This window comes from Ciconia boyciana, chromosome 3, assembly GCF_034638445.1.
Source record: "Ciconia boyciana chromosome 3, ASM3463844v1, whole genome shotgun sequence".
Classification (NCBI taxonomy): domain Eukaryota; kingdom Metazoa; phylum Chordata; class Aves; order Ciconiiformes; family Ciconiidae; genus Ciconia; species Ciconia boyciana.
This window is the reverse complement of record NC_132936.1, coordinates 24,904,617-24,926,345: the sequence shown is the minus strand read 5'-3', so window position 1 is coordinate 24,926,345 and position 21,729 is coordinate 24,904,617. Positions and strand designations below refer to the sequence as shown.

Genomic DNA, 21,729 nt, shown 5'->3' with positions numbered 1-21,729 from the left:
ACTACCTTAATTTTCCCACTTCTCTCTTCCCTTTTTCAAGCACCTCTGCTTCCCTGCCTCCTTTATAACATCATTAATATGTTTCTCTAACATGAATTTTTTAAATCTGTTAACTGTATCACTGTAGAATATTTTGTTTTAATGGCAGTAATGTGATAGCAAACAATTCAAATGCAGTCACTCACCGATACACTCTTAAGAGCTGCTGGAAGAACATCGAGACTAAGTGTGTAAGCAGGCTTGCAGTTTTTTGAGGCTAAGTTACCCTTGTAAAATTACAGGGAAGCATTTCTGGCCACTTAAACTATATCAGATCCAGTAAGTTAGAAATTCTTGAGCCTTGGCTTCAGTCTTGCAGTCATTCATACAGTTTAAGCGCATCCCTTGTATGATTTTGACCCATGCCAGCTGGCATCTTCCTATACAGTACCTGGACGTAGTTCTAGGAATAACTTCAGGCAGAGACTGTTCTCAAAAGGCAACAGTCTTATTGAAGGTGGGCAAGATTTTATCTGTATGAATGTTAGCTGAGTCATGCTTTGAAATTGGTGCCAGAGAATGGGGCCTCTCCTAATTTGTGTGGCCTCTGGTTCTGATTCTTGCAACTGCATTCTGACAAGCAAGCACCTATTCTATTTCTTTTTAAAAAATATTCATTTTTCAAAGCAAATATAATTTATACTCTTCTCCCTTAATTGTTAGAATAAGCCTACCTATATAATCAACTGTTTTATTAGGCAATATTCTTCTTTTACTGTCCAAAAAATTGCTTTTGTCATCTGCCTTATTGATGTTCTGGATGATTCTGTACTGATGGCAAAGAACAGCACTCTAGCTTCGAGCTGAAACACTTCCATTGTTCAAAACATTTTTGAGATTCATTGAATAACACAACAACTGCTCCACAGCTAGCATGAATGGGTACCATAGTGATTATGGCACACAGCCATGTTTTGCTTTCTGTTTTTCTTACCAGACTTATTTTCTTCATCCATTTTGTGCAATGAGCATGCTTTAGCCAACCTCTTAGCAATCTTAAACTTTAATATTCCATTTTTCTAATGATTTTAACTATTTGACCCGTGAGGGGAAAAGTATAGGTGTGTAATATATATGAATATGTAGTATATATAACTGTATAGCTGTTGTATGCTTCATGCATTACAACAACAAATTAACTTCCTCTTTAGAGATCTAATGGGACCTACTGATTAAACCAGTTTCTAAAAATCACTTGTAATTCTAAGTGTTTGCAAAATATGCATTTTAATAATCAATGAAGCATCGAATATAGCTAACAACAATTGGTTGATAAATGTTTGATGAAATGTCAATATTGACAGAGTGAAGTTTTTGAGGATGACTGACCATATTTTTCAATTATTCAGTGATGTATGAAAACTTTTGTTTGTATGTTTGCTGTTTATTTTGGATTGTGTGTCATGTTCCTTTGAAAAGAGAATTAGTAAATTGTAGGATAGAATGATCTGCTTATCTAATTCCCATTGCTACATGGAGTGAAGTGGAAGGACCATTTTTTGAGGGAGCTACTGAGCATGCTCTTCTTGAGAAATATTGTATTATGTAGGGTGCGAGAGAAAAGACATGGTTTTCACCCAGACGTTAATCTTATATTTACTGAGCCTTTTGTTATGAATAGTATTAAATCAATTCTTTCCTACCATGACCCTAAAATTTATCACTGTGGTGCCAGAATTTCTCATATATAGTTTAATATTGTCTTTTTGTAGTCAGGACTCTCAGTACTGCCCATTATTAAGCTTGTCTTATGTTATCTCCTATTAAGAAAAAAACCAAATCTTTGTCCAAAGAAGCAAAGAAAAAATATTTCTTTTCAGCTATGTTTATGATTGCTAAACCTTACATACTGAATGTTTTCCCCTGAGAATGAAGCTCTGTTGCCTGAGCTGACATTTTTATTTATATAGCGCCACTATTTCAATCAGGAACTTGGAATTTGATAGGGTTGCTACAGCTTTTGGTCTCCTTGCAAAAATCTGAAACAATGTAGTCAATGCAATCTAGAGTTATCATTTCAAAAAGAAACTGCTGAGTTTACTTGTTATATGTGACTCAGAATCCCAAAGCAGTTGATGTGTTGAAGCAGGGGTGGAAGGGTGCCCTAAGAGGAAGGAATTTTAAGAGCACTACTGTGGACCTCCATCTACTCTAACATAACTGAAAACAAGAAGTATAGTTTGTCCAAAAAAAAATAATGTGTATCAAAGTTAAAATTTCATACACAATTAATATTTATTTAGAGAACATAGAGTACAGAATATTATAGACTTAAAAGGGTTCTTTGAGTCTATATTAAGCAATTTAAGCCAGGTGAAGGGAATCTAAAAATGCACTGTGTCAGCTAACATCTTACATTTGCATTAAGAGTATGCAGTCAAGTCTAGAAGAAACATTCATCTAGAACTTAAGTATGGCAGGGATACCTCATGAAAACTAGCTCATAAGCTTTCAAATCTGAATTCTAACTGAGTTATAAGAATAGCTGGAGGGTACAGGGAATATTTCTCTATGCAAGCTAGAGTAATTATTTATGTTATTTTTGTTTGTAGTCCTGCTTCCAACCCTCATATCTATAATTCTAAAACCTTTACTTTATGTCCTGATAAATCATTTTTTGAACTGCTTCTACTTTGTTCCTAAGGTTGTGTGGTAGTCCTGGAAAAATAAAGCAGGGTAAAAGCGGTAAACTGAGAGTACAACTTCCACAGAAACAGTTATAGATACACAGGCAGCTGAGAGGACCAGCACCTTCAGGATGTGTTTAGAGGGCTAAGGAGCTAAGAAATGCGTAATGCCCTGCTATAGAGAATTTTGTGCTGTCAGCAGTTGGCTTTGAGGATGGAACTTCTTTAGCAAAAAGTATACTGGAAAGAGTCATCCTAGAAATTCAGGTCACCTGTGAGGAAGCACACAAAATCTTTAAACACCTCAGGAGAACTAATCTTGCTCAAGGTTCTCACAGCATCTACGAGTGATGACATCACCCATATGAAATCATGCCAACTTACAGCGTTCTTTCCAACCCAGCACCAAAATACTGAAATTAATGTGAAAATTAATGTGAAAATACTTAAGTTAATGCAATAGGTACCAGAGCTTTGAGGTGGATATGTCTAGATTTTATCTCAAAAGCCAACAACGAATTTTAAACTCAGAAGCCCAGTGTTATTTAAACAGACACACAACAGATAATTTTTCAGAATGAAGTAGATCAAAATAATTGTCTGAGAAGAAACATTAAAGTGTTTATAAAAGGTCCCCCCTCCAAAACCCTCGCCCATATACTTCCTGTCCCTTTGTGGTAATTTTTTTTAACAAGTCAGTGGCTTTTTGGGTTGAAAAAAACTCTACACAGGCTCCTCAGGGTCTCTCTGTTATCTCTGAGGCTTGACTATGTGTTTGCTACCTGCTGTTTTCAGCCAGCTTCTAGTTTTTCCTTTTACTGCAGGCTTCATGCTGGCTCTGTCCTTCATACTCTCCGTTGTCTTTTTATGCACCACAGCCAGCATTCTCAAGGTTTTCCTCTGGACATGCTCAGCTTCTCAAAGAAGAAGGAACAATGTCTCCATCCACTGAAGAGGTTCTATCTAACTCAGTCATTCTTGTTTCCAGGCACATGACACAGTGTATCAGGTGTAGGCATCAAGGTTTTGGTTATGGGGGGGCTGCAGGGGTGGCCTTTGTGAAGAGAGTCCACAGGCTGCCCCGTGCCAGACACAGATGGTTGCAGCTGGCTCCAAGGGACGCACCGCAGGGCACAGCTTAGCCCATTAGCCAAGGTGGTGGCATCTCCGTGATAACATATTTAAGAAAGGGCAAAATGCTGCATAGGTGAGTGAAGAGTGAGGAAAAGAAAGTGTGAGTAACAATCTTACAAATACCAAGGTCAGAGAAGAAGGAGGTGCTCCAGGCAGATATTCCCCTGCAGCCCATGGAAGAGACCACAGGGGAGCAGATACCCACACTACAGTCCATGGCGGGCCCCATGTCAGAGCAGGTGCATATTCCCTGAAGGAAGCTGCAGCCCGTGCAGGCCCACACAGGAGCAGGTTTATTCTGAAGGACTGCAGCCTGTGGGAAGGACTGACGCTAGAGCAGGGGAAAAGTGTGAGGAGGAAGGAGCACCAGAGAGTAGCTGTTATGGACTGACCACAACCCCCATTCACCATCCCTGCCACACCGCCTGGGGAGGGGTGGGGAGGTAGAGAAGTTGTGAATGAAGGAGTGAACTTGAGCCTGGGAAGAAGGGGGTGGTGGTGTTTTAGTTTTTGTCTTTGTTTGTCAGCATCCTACTCTATTTTTAATTGGCAATAAATTAAATTAATTTTCCCAAAATTGAGTCTGTTTTGACTGTGATGGTAATTAGTAAGTGATCTTCCTGTCTTTATCTCAGCTCATGAGCTTTTTAATCTTATTTTCTATCCTATTTTCTCCCCCTGCACTTTGGGGGGGTGTGAGGGGTGGGGGAGGGGAGAGAGAGCAGCTGGGTAGGGGACTGGCAGCCAGCCAAGGTCAACCCACCACACATAGTATCAGAAAATAAAATATATTCCTTACATCCCAATAGAGAGTCTTTACTTGTTTCCCTTGTGGTTATCCATTATAGCTCATTACATGTTTAAATTCCACAATTGTTTGCTATCACTATAGGCATAATGGATAATGCTCAGTTAATGAGCCTCCATTTGATAATTTTGGGGTTTTTTTCCTTGTTCAGTGTATAGTTCCAGGTTTATTTACCAAACACTATTCAATCTGCTGTAAGACATAATTACTAAAGACTCCTTCTGTCACATAAGAGTTATACAATTGTGTAAGCTACTTTCATTGTCTTTCTATCTTTGATGCATAGGATTAGTTTCTGAGTTCATCAATTGCAGTTTTTCAACACTGTTTTTTGCTAAGTCAAATAACCATTACTATGACAGAGGAAAGCTGAATTGTCCCACAGTATCAGAAACTGAAGAGATGAAATGGAATAATCAAATATGACTTATATACTAGCATAATTTGCATTCATACTTTGAACCTTAATATCTTCCTATAGTTTCAGACATTTGGTGCTTTTGTTGGCTCTTTTTTTCATTGTTTGATAAAATATACTTTAAAGCTCCAATCTTTTCCTACTTCATTTAAGACTGAAAATTGAAAAACTGTGCTCTGAGTCAGTGACAACAGCTAGAGAAAGTGCTTTATATCCTACGTCAGTTCTCAGGCAATGCTAAAAAGTATATTTTGGGGGCTCTTTCTTCCTCCTGTCTTACTCATTTTGTGTTTTGTTTGGGATTTTTTCTGTTTACTATCTTAAAAATAGGGGAAATAAACAAATTAAAACTGTGTGTTTCAGGTGTTACTCTGGAATCAGATTCCTGCCTCGACCCAGGGATTCCTGTGAATGGCCATCGCCATGGTAACAACTTTAATATCCGCTCTACAGTAACTTTTAGCTGTGATCCAGGATATACACTGAGCGATGAAGAACCACTCATATGTGAAAGAAACCATCAGTGGAATCATGCATTACCCAGCTGCGATGGTAAGTGTCAAGTTCTTCAGATGGCAGCTTTAAAGTCCAAGAAAGTTAATCTCCTATTTTCAAGAACTAATTAAGCTTATCATTGCTACACCAAGATCCATACTTTTCAAAAATTATTTTACTGTTAATAAAAGCCATACTTTACAACTCTGTATCAACTTTCAGTCAAGTACTGTAATGTACAGTGAAATTTACAGGTATATATTCACCAACAGAAAAATCAAAACTCTCAGAGGGTGCCACTGTTCGACTGTGAATGAAAATGATGCCATACAACTAATATTTTTGAAGCAAAGCCAATAAACTTAATTTAAGTTTTAAACTTAGAATACTGAATACCAAAACGATTGCTCAAAATTCAGGATACTCAATACCAAAACAGATCATGATCAGCCTAGGTAATGAATTTTCTTGACATATTTTGTTTTGAAATTTTGCTCATTAATTGTTTTGGGGGATGTGCAATATGAAACTGTCTAGAGCTTTCATGAAACATTTTTTAAAATGCTGAACTATACTAGCAAATATTTCTGTGCTTTTTTTTATCATTGGAATTTTTTCTAAGTTCTTTTTCTGTGAACTACAGAATCAACTCAACTTTTTCTTGGAATGCTTGCATAGTTGCTACAAAATCCCTCTGACAGAAACTGAAGAAAATAAGATCCAAATGTAGCTAGGTATTTCAACAGGGATAGAACCCAGCATCTCTGAAAATTCTCCAAAGCTCCTTTCGTTAAACTTCCTGCTAAAACTTCCTATTTTCTCCCTTCTGGTTGCCAAATTATTACCTTTAAAAGCATGTTTGTCTTGATCAGGCTTCTTTCTTGTTAAGATATAACTGTGTTCTAAGGCAGCAATGAAAGATCAATGGGGGAAGACCCAAGCCCATACCAACAAAGGCTCTTGCTTTAGTGAATTACTTACATTAGTGAATTTCTGTCTCCCTTTTCAGGTCCAAGGTTTTAATTGATTACGGTGGAATGTCAAAGGGCAAACTTAGAGTTAGATTCAGCAAAGTATTTTAGTTTCTAACTCTGTTTTAAACTGTTTTGTTAAATCTGAGCACTTGACTCTCACTCAGGCTTCTAATTCTCACTACAGCCTTCTGGCCCCATGCACAAAACATATAAGCTACCAAAAGATTATTATATAGTTAAAAGCTCTTAATCACCACAAAGCAAACTAATCTACCATTCAAATTCACTCACCTTGCAAGCATTACAACTTGCTCCTCCTTTGCAAGGACAGAAGCAAACTATTGTTTTCAATTGCATTTTGTGACCAAATTTTAGACTGTATGTTCTTGGCACAGTTGATGAACTTTGGAGTGTCACAAATCTTATAATCTGTAATTTTGAAATGAGCAAAGCATCTTTAGTATTCTTCCATTGGTTTTATGGGTTCCTTTTGCTTGTTTGCTTTGCTGCAATGGGTTGAAGAAAACTATTGTAGCAATCTTAACTTTGAATAGTATCCTATTCTTTTTCAATTTACTTTGTACTAAAAATTGTGAATGTATTTTTGAGTTAAAACACCAATATTCAACTCTTTTGTTTGCATATGAATGTTGAACTACAGAAAGATCTAGTTAATTTTCAGTAATTGAGAGTCCTTATTTCCCAGGTCCATCACCCACTTTCAGCATAAGTGTATAATAGAAAATTTCAAGCCTTTCTTGAGTGTAACATACAAGGGTTACACTCAGTTTCTTCTTTTTTCCTCATACATTCAACTACATTGAATTAACTAGTCTAAAAAGACAAAATAAAACTCACATTATTTTAAGTAATCATTGTGTTAGCATATTTGCCTTCTGAGGCTCAAAAAATTGTGACCCAAATTTTTGGAATGTGACAGTTTTAACTGAGGTTGAAATGAGAATTTTGCAGTCACCTGCAGACTATTTATGTTCTCAAAATTGCAACTTCAGAAATTAAATCAACAAAATAAATCCCTAATGGAAAAGCATGTTGCTTTGTTTCATGCCAACAAAGAAGAAAAAGAACTGTGTACAGAGGCACAGTGGCTAACATTCCCTCTAAGTAATGTGTCATTCTCAAAACACTATAATCTTAAGGTGGACCATTGTCATGGTTTAGCCCCAGACGGCAACTAAGCACCACGCAGCCGCTCACTCACTCCCCCCCCCACCCTCGTGGTGGGATGGGGAAGAGAATCGGAAGAGTAAAAGTGAGAACACTCGTGGGTTGAGATAAGGACAGTTTAATAGGGAAAGCAAAAGCCGCGCGCGCGAGCAAAGCAAAGCAAGGAATTCATTCACTACTTCCCATGGGCAGGCAGGTGTTCAGTCACCTCCAGGAAAGCAGGGCTCCCTCACGCGTAATGGTTGCTTGGGAAGACAAACGCCATCACTCCGAATGTCCCCCCCTTCCTTCTTCCCCAGCTTTATATACTGAGCATGACGTCATATGGTATGGAATAGCCCTTTGGTCAGTTTGGATCAACTATCCTGGCTGTGTCCCCTCCCAGCTTCTTGGGCACCTGGCAGAGCATGGGGAGCTGAAAAAAGTCCTTGACCAGTGTAAACACCGCTCAGCAACAGCCAAAACATCAGCATGCTGTCAATATTATTCTCATACTAAAACCCAAAACACAGTACTACACCAGCCACTAGGAAGGAAATCAACTCTATCCCAGCCGAAACCAGGACAACCATGAAAATAATTTTCTAGGCAGAGCTAAATAAAAACAGATCATTTACATATTTTAAATTTTAAACTGAAAACTATGTAAGTTATTTGTAAATATTTAATATCTGCTTTAAGGAATGTTGCACAGTCAAATATTTTTCTTCCTTCTGCGGTGTTTACAGAATAAGAGGGATTTTGAATGAATGTATACTACTGTTCATTTATGGCATTATGAACCTGATATCTGTAATTATGTTATTTATTATTAAGTAATGTTATCAACCATATATTTACTGTGGTTTTAGCCATGCATATTCTCATTCATGCTTATGTGCAGAAATACATATATGCAGGCAAAACCAGTCTAGAAACATTTTCTTTCCTTCTACTTATTTATATTTTTTTTACATAAATTCAAAAAACACTAAAAACTTTAACAAACACCTTAGTCTAATAAGAAATGAAACAAAATAACTTTAGCTATAATGCCAGCATGTTTGCATGTATATATGTATTTTATATATAAAATATTTACATACAAGTTTATTTACATACAAGTTTAAATTACATACAATTTACATTTACATACAAGTACTGCAAATTTATTGAACATGTTGTCATGTATGTTTGCCATCTAGTTTATGGCAACATATATCCTTCCTATGTGAGGAAGAAGACTAAAGGCATCTTAATTCTTTCTTGTTTTATTGCTAAATATTTAGTTTATTAAAATTTTTTTTAAAAGTAACATAAAAAGCCAGACAGCAACAGATGAATGAAAAGCACAGCCATGCTGTATTTATAAGATCAGTGAGCAATTCAGCATGCAAATCTTAACCTTTAATTGATTTGCATGCAAATTTGAGGAGCCTAGTTTAGCAAATGCTAGTATGCATAAAATGTTTTCTAGCATAGTTCTTGTGTCTTTCAAAATACTCAGTTCCAAAGAAATTACTTATCATGGGACAATGTGAATCTTTGAAAGAGAGGAAAATACTTTTTTTTTTCCTGAATATCGCAGAAGAACTCAAATAGAGACAAACTTTTCTGTTATTTGAAAGTAATACATTTTGTTTCTAAAATATTTTTGTTTGATAAAAATAGATACCTTAAGTATATACCTTTCTAAATATGCAGTGCAAGAAAAGTAGCTGCAAGATATTTGATTTTTGAGTTAGTTCACAAAAAAAATTTAATCTTACTTCTTAAATACTACTACAACAGGAATTAATACTTGCAATATTCTGGAAAAAAGTTTTAGTTATTTTTGTATTCTGCTAACTAACAGGAGAGGCTGTAGGTGAAAAATAAACTCCCCTTCAAGGACCAATTTAAGAATAAACAAATTGTTGTCAAATGTGAATGTCACGGCTTTGGATGAATTAACTTCTTATTTTAATACTTGAGCTTGTTTTTAATTTTAAGGGTAGTTCAAAAAGTGAATTAGAATTTTTTCTTAGTAAAAACCAGGACTTCTGTATGACTTCTGTCGGTTTTCCCCCCCCCCCCCTTTATTTCTCTTGTTAAGCTTTATGTGGTGGATATATTCATGGGAAGAGTGGAACTGTTCTTTCTCCCGGTTTTCCTGATTTTTATCCAAACTCTTTAAACTGCACTTGGACTATTGAAGTGTCACATGGCAAGGGTAAGAATCTAATATGAATTGCATATGTATATGTAATGTCTATGTTTAAAAAATTCAAACACAATAAAATGGCTTTTATGAATTTAGTTAAATCAGTGCTCTCTGCCATTCTTTTGAGGAAGAAGATTAATTTCCCAAAATAAATATCTTCAAATGTGGTGTTTCTAGTTTGTGTTTATTTTGCAAGAGAAACATTCTTTTAACAGTTACCAGAGAAAATGTGTTTTAGTCTTAGAAAAATGGGCAGAAGGTAAAAAGGTAAAACATATGAAAATAATAGTTATTTGTTAAATAGCACTATATTTTTCAATGAAAGTTGTCAGAACCTTGTTGATAGTTCTTCTCCATTATTAAGCATGAAGAAGCAGATTTGATCTGTGTATTAGTAATCTGAGATTTCAGACTTAAATCATTAGGGCCCAAAATTATATATCTTTATGTTATATACACAGTACAGTAACATTTGGATGCACAGTTAAGCTTGGCAGCTTATCCATTAGGGAAATGTGTAAAAGAACTAAGGAAAAAAGCCTAGGAAGTACTAGGCTTTAATTTATTCCATACCACTGAATCAAAACATAATAAAAATATTCCTCAATCTCCTTTCTATGACAAGAAAAGTCTTTGTTATGTGTGATAGTCTGAGAAGTATATTGGAAGTTTCTGCTGTTTAAAATCTTCTTACGGACTGGATTTTTGTTTAAAACTCATATGGCATTTTAAATGTAAAATATATGGGAAGACTTTCTAAGAAGAATGTTGTTCCCCACAGTAAATAATTGTATTTGAAAACCTAACTAATTCAAAATTTAATTCATTGGTGGACTGTAAGCTGGCAATTGAAAAAACAGTCATGACTTGAGTAAAGGACTGGTCCCAGAAAATATTAATCTGTATATATGGAAGACTGTACATAAAACTTTAATCTGCTTTGTCCTTGTGTATGGGCACTTCCCTAAAGTTTAGAGTAAAAATCAGAATTGTGCTGCAGGAAATGCAAAAATAAAACATGAATACAAAATTTTAGCTAATTATTAAAGTATGTCTTCTAGTTTAATAGTAAGATCATGATAGACATTATAAATAAAAGAGACATACAGGAACTTGAGTAAAAACTATACAATACCAATTTAGATTTTCAAAGTTCATATACAAATAACACTGAATCCCATCAATTCTCTTATGGGAGCTATTGATTTATGGTGAGCTAAACAAACATCCACACTGCACATACTGATTTGTTGAGCCTATGTGCTTTCTGCAAGTTTTATTCTCTGAATTTCACATTTTGATTACATGTGTGACTTTTTCTAAAAATCTTTCCATATAATGTAAGATTTACTTTCTGTGTCACCTGTGTATAAAGGAAGAGAAAAACTTCCTATTAAATGCTTTTCTTTTCCCCTTTTTTAATATTTTTAAAGGTGTACAGCTGGTTTTTCATACCTTTCACCTTGAGAGCTCTCATGACTATTTGCTCATCACTGAAGATGGCAGCTTCACAGAACCAGTAGCCAGGTTAACTGGCTCAGTCTTACCCCCCACAATTAAAGCTGGCCTGTTTGGAAATTTTACTGCACAGCTTCGATTTATATCTGATTTTTCAATTTCTTATGAAGGCTTCAACATAACGTTTTCAGGTAAGAAGTTCCATTCTGCTAAATATCCAGAAACTGTTTCCAGATAATATTTTTAATTGTACATAGCAGAAACATTATGATGCACCAATAAAAAAAGTCAACAGAAATTGTATAGTCTCTATCATAGAAAACTGGCTAAGGTTTATAAAGGTGGCTAACAGATTGAGAAGGATGTTGGTGATGTGACTATTTTAAGGAGAAGTTTTCCCTGTTCTCAGAGAACCATCAACAGTGTGAAAAAGAAGTTTGGAGGAAAATTAGGGGGAAAAAGTACAAAGATAGAAGGTACTGCTTCAGAAGAAAGAAACTAACTAGTATTGTTTTACAAAGGAAGTATAGAAACTGTAAAAAAGCAGTAGTGTGCTAATTCAGAGTCACAGAGGACTAAACTGAAGACTGACTTTAGAATAGAAAATGTATATATAAAAAAAATAAAAGATTTATTAGCTGTTGATATATGAAGAAGTTCTGATAATTTTTACAAATACCTCTAAGATAACTGAAAAATTTAAGTTACTGCTTCTTATTTACGGTCTTCTAAAACTAGATGACATATAAAATACATTCTCAATTTTCTTTGCCTATCTCTATTACTGGAATGTAGAATATTTACAGATAATGCATATGAATGAATCAACTGCTAGTTGAGATGCTCATGCACATGGATATTCTGTGGAAGAAGTACATAAGGAACTCATATATCCAACTTTCTTACATCATTTTTCAAGAACTGAAAACCAATTAATATGTTTTGTTGAGATCTGGCAATGTTTACAGATGAACATGTTATTTACGAATAATGTATCTCATTTAGCTTGCTTATTTAAAAAATTAAAAAAAAACACCTCACTGATTAGAGCAATAGTGTTGGATTTACTCATATCAAATGCTGAATTACATTCATTCTGGATACTTTGGACTAACCAAATCAGAGGTCAGCAGTTTTGCAAGTTTGGAATGTAAAAGTGAATATTAAATGATATCTCTGATAGTTTATTTATAAATAACTCAAAATGGTAGAGGGTTAGGTAACTTATAGAAAAATACGCAAAATATCATTATGGATGCAAGGGGAAAAACTGTAGAGTAAAAAAGTATGTGGATCACAGAATTTTTCAAACACAAGCAAAGATTTATGCCCTATCTACAATGGATATACACATAGATAGCCATCATATGCCATCATTTATATTAAATAAATATTTTGTGAAATATTATCAGGTACATTAATTTTATGACACAAATGCGTGAGTCTTTTCTTATTTTCACACAATCAGAATGTATTTCTCCATAGTAAGTAGGATTTAGTGAGAAGACCTTAACTTCTTTTGAATGTCATCTAATACAGAAATTTGTCAGGAAAATTCCCAGGTGCCTAAAGGTCTGTCACAGGGTATCTCCATGTCTACTTCAGCCTTTATAGTGCTGAGCAGAGGTAGTAGATCATGTGTTTTCAAAACTTACAACTTTTGCCAGCAGAAACTGGTGTGGTTTATAGATTCCTTCTACTATTCAAGACCTTCCCACAAGGCAGTTACTATAGGGAAGGATTTCTTTATTTTATTCAGTAAGTAAGTCAGCTGTTTAAACACTCATTCAGAAACTTTGGGTTAGTTTCTTTCTCTGACTAAATGGAGTTTCTTCCTCTAACTAAGTGGATTTGACCCTACCTTCCACCAAATACTTTAGAAAATGGCTTTTCTTATCAGTTATCAGGGGTGTCTCTCTTCTAAGTGATCTCTTGGGTCTTCTGGATCATATTCTGAAGAATACCAAATCAGACTTTTGGGGTTAGACTTAAAGTTGAGCTTTTGCAACATCTTTTCTCAAACAGTCGTCAGTAGTGAAAATCTAAGGAAGAAAAAACCCACAAACCAGAATAAACATATAGTGATACTTCCCCAGCATACTCCGTGAGGACAAGGGTATGTGTGGCTCAGACATCTCTTGAGTTCAGTGTAGTCCCTCTGTATGTAACAGTCCTGATTTTTTCCCATTAATTTGTTCTGACTCCACCTGAGTTATTCCTGATGCATAGTTATAAAAGAGAGAAAAAAATTAGGTCCTTGAGACTTCTTTAAAATATATAGATATATTTGTTTTCAGTTTGGTGACACCTCTAGGATATCTAAAAGGCATGCAAATAGAGATTGCCTGGTTAAGAGTGTAGCTTTACTTAGGAAACTCAAGCACACTTTTTTTGAAAATGTGGTCATATCTCTTTTCATTCACCTGACCCTTTTATTTATTTTTTGTTAGATTTTCTTCATTACATAATTTATTTTTTTTAACTGTAAGTCTCACTTCCAAAGCTGTTTGGGAGTTCAGATGAAATGAACCAAGAATTATATTAAAAGGATGTAATTAAACAAAATTATAGTAAATCATTTACAAGCTGATTACAGCCCTTGAAATTAAGAAAATAAATGTAGTGTGGGTGGGATACAATAGATACATAATTACTGTATATAGAGCCTTAATAGACATATAGAAACAGCATTAGGTTTTAATAGAGAACACAACTCTGAAATACATGTTTTCCAAGTGTTCCATACTGACACAATGCAACTAATTTGTCAAGCTTATTTTTTTTCTCATGTGGACAACTTATCCCATTTATTTATATATTATATTTTACTGTCTACAGAATATGATCTGGAGCCATGTGATGATCCTGGTGTTCCTGCTTTCAGTAGGCGAATTGGTTTTCATTTTGGTGTTGGAGATTCCTTGATCTTTTCTTGTTTCCCTGGATATCGCCTGGAAGGTGCTAATAAACTTACCTGCCTGGGAGGTGGTCGACGTGTATGGAGTGCACCTCTGCCAAGGTGTGTGGGTAGGTGGTCACATGCTTTCATTTCATTCATCAAATCGTTAATAGCACATGGCATGTGTCAGAATACTGGGCAGAGAACAAAGCGCTTGGGTTGAAAGGACTGATCCCCAAGCTGTACAAACTTTAAAGTCAGTGCAAGATATAAGTAATGCATGTCTCTTTTACTTAGAGAACAAAAATAAGAAAGAGGAATAGTTAGAATTGTGATAGAAAATAAGAACAAAATGTCTCGTGAGATAAAATGTAAATCTAATTATTGAACTGTATGTTTGCCATAATTAAGATATAAATTTCTTACTTTGTCTTTCAGGGTAAAGAAACAATATTTAGAGCTTTTAGGTGAAAATAGCCTTTGTTAGAGTCCCCCATCAGGTTTTAAGGGTGTTTTTTCATACTGTGTTTTTATTCTTGTAACGCTAAACTGTGGGGGGGGGGGTTTACAGTTTATAAACTATAAACTGTATTACAGCATTGTAAACTGTAATTTTGAAAATTAATGTGCTGTTGTTAAAAATCAGTTACTATAAGCTCAAACTGAGTGAACAGTTCTTTTCTGGGAAAAGCTCTGGGACAGGATTTTATAAAATTTGTACTGTTGCTGTATTCGGTTTGTGAGATGGTTTTATCACCACCATGTGAAGTGGATCTGATCAGGTACTATTGACATAATGCTTCTGAAATGTCAAATACTTCCACACACACCTAAATGGATCTCTTTAAGATCATTCTCATTTTAAATAAGATTTTATTTCATTTAGGGAGAAATTCAGCTTTGGCTTTTTTCTTTTTTTTGTTTTAAAGGGATGTATCTCTATATCTGAAAAAAGTTGTATCACCTACATTGTATATACATGTAAAATACACATATATAGTTTTTATGGAAAAAAATAAACTATTTCAAATTTTGTTTTAAAAACCTGGGCTTATTTAACCCATGATGAAAGGAAGTAACAGATGAGAGAGAAGCCAATATCATATGGAGTTTGCCATACATTTGGAAATTCTAGATTTAAGTCTTAGGCTATTTTCAGCTTCATTCGTCTTAGAAGTATCAGTGGCTTCTTAATACTATTTGTCCGTGAATGTTGGCTAACCAAGTGTGCACCATCCTATATCATAGAATCACAGAATCATAGAACAGCCCAGGTTGGAAGAGACCTCGAAAGATCAACTTGTCCAACCTTTTGTGGGAAAGGGAGCCTAGATGCGATTATCTAACACCCTGTCCAATTGCATCTTGAAAACTACAGCATGAAGACTCTACCACATCCCTGGGAAGGTTGTTCTGGTGACTGTTCTCACTGTAAAAAATTTATTTCTTATACTGAGAGCAACTTGTACCTGTTGCTCCTGGTCTTCTCCACATGGCCCCTTGTGAAGAGACAGCCTTTGCCCTCTTTGTACTCTCTGAGTACCGGAATACTGTGATCAGGTACCCCCTGAGCCTTCTCTTCTCCAGGGAGAAGAAACCTAACTCCTTCAGTCCATATTGATTTAAAGTGTGCAAATTTCACTAGAATAATATTTACATACTCACTTTGAACCTAGCATTTTATTTTCCCTATTTTAAGAGTGTTCAGCTATTCTATAGCTGTCCATGTGTGTGAATGTAAAATTAGCTCCTTATTTCTCTGTTCTTGAAGAAAAGATGACCGTTAATTGTGCATTATTACAATTCTTAATAAGCAATATGTTAACCATTAGCTTTATCAAGGTATCATAAGGCTATATCCGTGTGCAATTAAAACTGAAAATAAAAAATCTTGCTGCTGCTTGTTGCTTAACTATTGCTCATTTTAAAAGTTCCTATAAGTAGCTGATTCTAATACAGTCAACATATTAATGTATTTAGTACCTATATAATTTATAGGAAGCAAAATGGAATGAATAAAAATCATATTAATATAAAGCATTTTCTAATCACTGATGTATTTTGAGGACTGACAGTAGAAAGGTAGGTCTTTTAGGAAGGAAAGTATTTCTACCTAATAAAAATATCTATGAATGTTATTAATTTCTGTGAAGTCATATCAAAGTACAATGAGATAGTTTAAAAACATGATTCTGTATCTGACATCTTAAAAAAAAATAGACAAAATATAGAAAGGGAAAAATACTTGTATATTTAAATAATGGTCGTCTCTGTCTCAAAGAAAAACCCCCCAAACCCCAAACACAGTCCTAGAGGACTGTAAGATGACTGGATATTATGACAAATTACTAGAAGACACAAAGTGGTATTAAAGTGAGAGGTTACAAAGTCATTATCTGACTCCCCAGAGGACAGCTATGTGTCCATCACCAGCTATCATGTACCAGGAATTTAACTGGTTCCAGTACTATGGGCTGTGAGCAGGGGTTCTCACTCTGCAGGTATTTTATAGTGGACAGGGTTCAGATTCAGATCCAAACATCTAAATTTGACTGTTTGCAGACTGTTTGACTATTGCGCACATGTGAGCAAGAATTTTAAGCTCTAATTATGGATAGCTAAGTCAATAAAGTCAGTAGGAATCCTGGATATAGGTATCTATTTTACAGTGAGATGAATCAGTCTCCGGGCACTATTTACATGCCTAAATAAAGGAATTACTTCCATTTATTTATTTATTTGTGTGTTTGTTTATTTATTTATAATCAGTCATTGGCAAAAGTGTCCCAGTTGGCCTGCTTGTTCCTATTGTCTCGCCTCAACATCTTTATTGCTCCTTTATCATATACCTTGTTAGTGCATGTATGAAGCCTTGTGGCCAATAGGTCAGTTCCAGAGCTAATTTATTTATGTAATCCAGCACATACCACCTTTAGTTACCTGCATTTATGTTTCATTGGACCTACTTTGAATTCCCATTTCTGCTACATACCTGTGTGCTATTATTTCTCTATTCTGAGCTAATCTAATATCTGAAAAGTGAATTGATATTGCCTATAGTATACATGGAAAGAAGGTATGCTTTAGGAGTTCTAGACAAAGATCTGTGGATTAGGGGTTGAAGGTATAAAATTTCAATCTTGAAATCACTTGTAGTTTCTGAGAAATGTATTTAGTGAATCCTTTGGACTTTCGAGGTCCTCTTGAGGAGGATCTCCGTACCACAAAAGCAGAACCTGTCTTTGTAAGGATCATGCTGCAGTTTAGCCAAAGCAGGGGCAAAATTACAACCACTTTTAATTTGATGTTGACTAAAAGTTCAAATAAATTCTAGACCTGTCTTCATAACCAAGCCTTGCAAGGAGAAAGACAAAAGCCTTTCCTTGTGCTAGGTGGTGTGTAAGGGGGATCCCAGCAGTCCACTTTTATGTAAGAGCCAATTGGTTGCTGGAGTAAGAAATGTCTGTTGCTGCTCCTCTAGTTAAATTCTGAAAATGCCAAAGAATCAGTAAATTGCATTAGGAACGAATACATATGTATTTAAATGTATATAGTGAGTGAATATGTATGCTAACTGCTGTGACAACACTGGAAAAATAAGAAAATACTCTTTACTGACATCTTTAAATCACAAAGAATTAATTTAAAGTTGACAACGTGCACTAAAAGTATAATCTTCCAATCTTTATGCACACTTTAATAATGCAAGGAAACAAAAGCTAACGTATTCATTTTATGTAAGCTTTCTTTTTTTCTGATATATTTTTTACTACCTTTTAAGTATTATTTGGAAAGCTATCTGTCTGTTCCCAAATTCATTACTTATCATTTTTATGTACAAGGTAAGAGATATTTTTTGGAATAAGAGAAAATTAAATTAATGTTGTTCAGTTTATATTCTTTGAAAAACTGAATAATTATTATGAAGCTCCATATATACTAAGAATTGTGCTAGAATTATAAGCTATACAGTTGGTGTTGAAGATTTTACTCAAAATTACCATCATGTAAACCTTACTTCATAAAACGGAAATTTTTGTTTTATATTATTCATTTTCATGTTTGAATATGTGCTCTATTTGTTGCTCAATTTTATTCATTTGTCATTAGAATATAAATTTTGAACCATTGTTGTTTACGTAACATTTATTTCTCAGTTATGTGCAGCCAACATTCATATGAACAAAGATGCTCAACCACACAAAAGGCTCAAAAGTTATCATTTTCAGTATGTAAATTCTATATGAAATTGTTTGCCTACTTGCATTTTATTTCAGTACTTGTTACCACATATACATTTAATTTTCTTAGAAGAGGAATCAAAATGCATGTCTGCACTATACTAAGTAGCAAGAAAATCTATACTAATTATTTCCTATAAAAATTACTATCTTATTTGATACATAGAATCTTCAAGGATTTATAGGTTTTGTGAAATTTAGGATATTTGCCTGTTTGGGGTTCTTTGGTTTTTTTTGGTTTGGTGTTTCTCTCTTTCTGGTGGGTTTGTCTGTGTTCCATTCAAACACATGTTTATTTTAGTTCAAATATCATAAAATTGTATTGATCTGCAGGAATACTGTTACCTTGCTCTGAAGAAAAGAGACATTTTATATTGTTGTCATGTATGTTTTGAGTTTTTAAATGTTTTTCTCTTTTGGAAAGCCTTTCCTACATAATGTACAGTAATAAGAGATTTATACCTGATATCTTGAAAATGCTAATTTAGTTATCCCCACAATGTGAATGAATAATTGCAAAGTTGCAAAGATTACCAAAGTATCAATAATTAGCTTAATGAAGTATCAGCCATTGAGTTAGCAATGAATTTATAGGACTAGTGTAACCAATTACTGTGTCAGACAAAGATATGCCTGTATATTCTCCCAAGCATAATTTAGAGATACATATCCAATCATATGTATACATGATAAGTCTGTAATTCATATAGAAAGGAAATTTATTTACTGAGAGCTCAACATTTCTTTTTTGTTCTTATTATGTTCCATTATTAATAAATTTATAGACTGGTTCTAAGATATCCGTCATTAAATCCATGTACAAGACACCACTTCCTAATTGATCAAGAAAGCCTTTTATAAATTATGCATAGACAACTGGCACTTATCTAAAACAATATATCTAAATAACTCTTTTAACTCAGTCTATGAAGAAATTCAGTCTCTAAGAATGCAGCAGACTAAAGACATCTATAATGCAACCAAGACAAATACAAGGAAATAAACTCTGCTAAGCAGCTGAGTGAAACTGAAGGGGAAAGACATACTCAGTGCCCTTCAGTTCAAGCTGCTTTAATATAATTTTTTCTTAGTACTAAAAACGTTTACAGAGGTCCCATTTCTTGTTGCCATGGCACCTAAGACATTAGGAGTGAAGATATCCTTACCTTGAAGAGGAGTTCACACAAAGACTACTTCTTTCTCAAAAGAGTGAAAAGAAACTACTTGTCCTGAAATCTGCTGGCTTTACGGTGTACATTCAGAAGTTAAATCTAGTCTCAACTCAGTGGCACAAATTCATAAGTACATTACTGGGTTCAATAGCCTCTTGATTATTTCTTCCCCATTATCATTTCTACACTGACCAAACTAATCTACATGATATATACACACCAACCTTTATATATCAACAAGGATTTTTTGGTCCTTCTAGGACACACGGTAATATATACTTTCATGATTGTTTTCATCAGATTCAGGATGAAAGCCCTTCAAATTTAATTGCATTTAGTTTATAAACTAAACATTCACACAAGCACATACCAATTTGTACCACAGAAATAGTACTGTTTCATCTGCTGGTGAAAAAAAACAACAAACCAACAGGGTTTCCAAAGGTATTGCCATTCACCCTTCTTCATCCAAGTAAATAATTTCAAGTCCTTCCTCCATGGTTCATCTCCAACATGTTCTGAAATTTGCCTGAACCATTTGTGCCTTTCCAGAATTTCTTCTCCTTTGAGTAGTTATCTTCCAGGTAAGGCAAAAGCAGAGCTTGGGAGATCTGGTTAGCCTAACATCATGACCCTGGCATTTTTAGTCCAAGACTTTGAGTCCCTTAGGGACTGCATTAGCATCATTTTCACTGACCTTCTATCTATTCTGTGCAGGTAGATGGTCCTCCCCTGAACTTCAAAGGTCTTTATCTGAATGCCTGGAAGTTGGTTGGCTCTCAGAATAGGGCAGCATCCCTTCTTCTTCAGTAAGGACCCTCCTTTTCACAGCAAAAAGGCACCGCCAAATCTATCTGCAAAATCAGATAGACGTTCATAAACAGGTGTCCCTGTAAATCTTATTTCCATGTGTCAACCCTTTGCTCTCTTGTTCATTAGAATGATTTTAATGTTTATCTCAGCCATGCACCTCAAGTTGTTCTGCAGTATTATTCCAGCTCATCACAGAGTTTTGAAGGCTCTACCTAGAGTTTCCCTTTGGGTCATCACTCCATTTCTAAATGTGTCCTCCAGTTGGATCTCTCCCTCCTGACTAGAAAGCAGCTTGTGCCTACAGCCACCTACTTGCTACTATTTGATGAAAAGAGCTGTACTGTTAACAATTAAAAAGTGTGGAGAAGATTCAGGCCCTTAGGGCTGACTCCCTTTTCACTGTTTAAAGAACAGACATGATCATTACCAAGGTGGTGTCAAATTTCCCCCATTTCAGAAGATTAAAGTTTTTCTTCTTTTTTTTTTTTCTCTTAAAGCTGTGCTTCTCCTGTGGAAGCAACTCCCCATACCGTAGCTGTCTGTTGAATTCTCTGTTTGCATTGACATGATGTGTCTCTTCAGGAAGATCCCTTCCCTCCACCTCTGTATACCCACTGTAGAAACACTGGGACTGCCAGTCTCCTCACAGAGAATTTCACATTCTACATTGAATTGTTTAAAAGAAAGGTAGTGTGGTCATCCATAAAGAAATCTCATTTCCTGTAAGAGCTTCCTTGAAAAACACTCAAATAATGATGATGGCTTCCCTGTCAAATGTGCTAGTAGTTGATATCTGCAGATGAGACACTTCAATCTCTTTTCACATGAGAGTACTAACTGTTTCCTATCTTTCTAGACACAGTGATTGCATTTGGAAGAGCTATCCTGCGGTCTTTCCTTAACTAGTGACTCACTCCAGACAGTATCCTACAGTAAGGCTTTTCTGCAGTTACCCACAGTAAAAGTATAGACAGTCTTTTGAAGGAAAAAAACTGGCTGGCTGCCTTTATGTAGATGTTCTTTGAGATATGTTGTCTAAATGTACATTCAGTGTCCTCTTTTACTCCTCTCCTCAAAATTTACTGTAACCGTGAGGAATGTGAGATTGAGGGGAACTGAGAGAGAGTAACACTCTGCTACTTTGCTATTTTGTGTGATGCACAGAATTAACGGAACTAGGAGCACATTTCTATAGATAATGTCAAGGTAAAAATACCCTCCTAGCAATCTTGGCACAAGGCTGCTTGGAAAATAAACATACACAGTGTCTTGAAGAAGAAA

At 35.1% G+C, this 21,729-nt stretch overlaps 1 protein-coding gene across 1 annotated transcript in view; it reads left to right on the top strand.

The window, feature by feature from the left end:
- CSMD1 (CUB and Sushi multiple domains 1) overlaps positions 1 to 21,729 on the top strand; it is a 1,308,402-nt gene that overhangs the window by 991,758 nt on the left and 294,915 nt on the right. The window contains exons 18-21 of the mRNA XM_072855145.1: positions 5,390 to 5,578; positions 9,758 to 9,874; positions 11,299 to 11,514; positions 14,162 to 14,350. Of these exons, the coding sequence (XP_072711246.1) occupies positions 5,390 to 5,578; positions 9,758 to 9,874; positions 11,299 to 11,514; positions 14,162 to 14,350 (711 nt within the window). The remainder of the gene's footprint in view (positions 1 to 5,389; positions 5,579 to 9,757; positions 9,875 to 11,298; positions 11,515 to 14,161; positions 14,351 to 21,729) is intronic.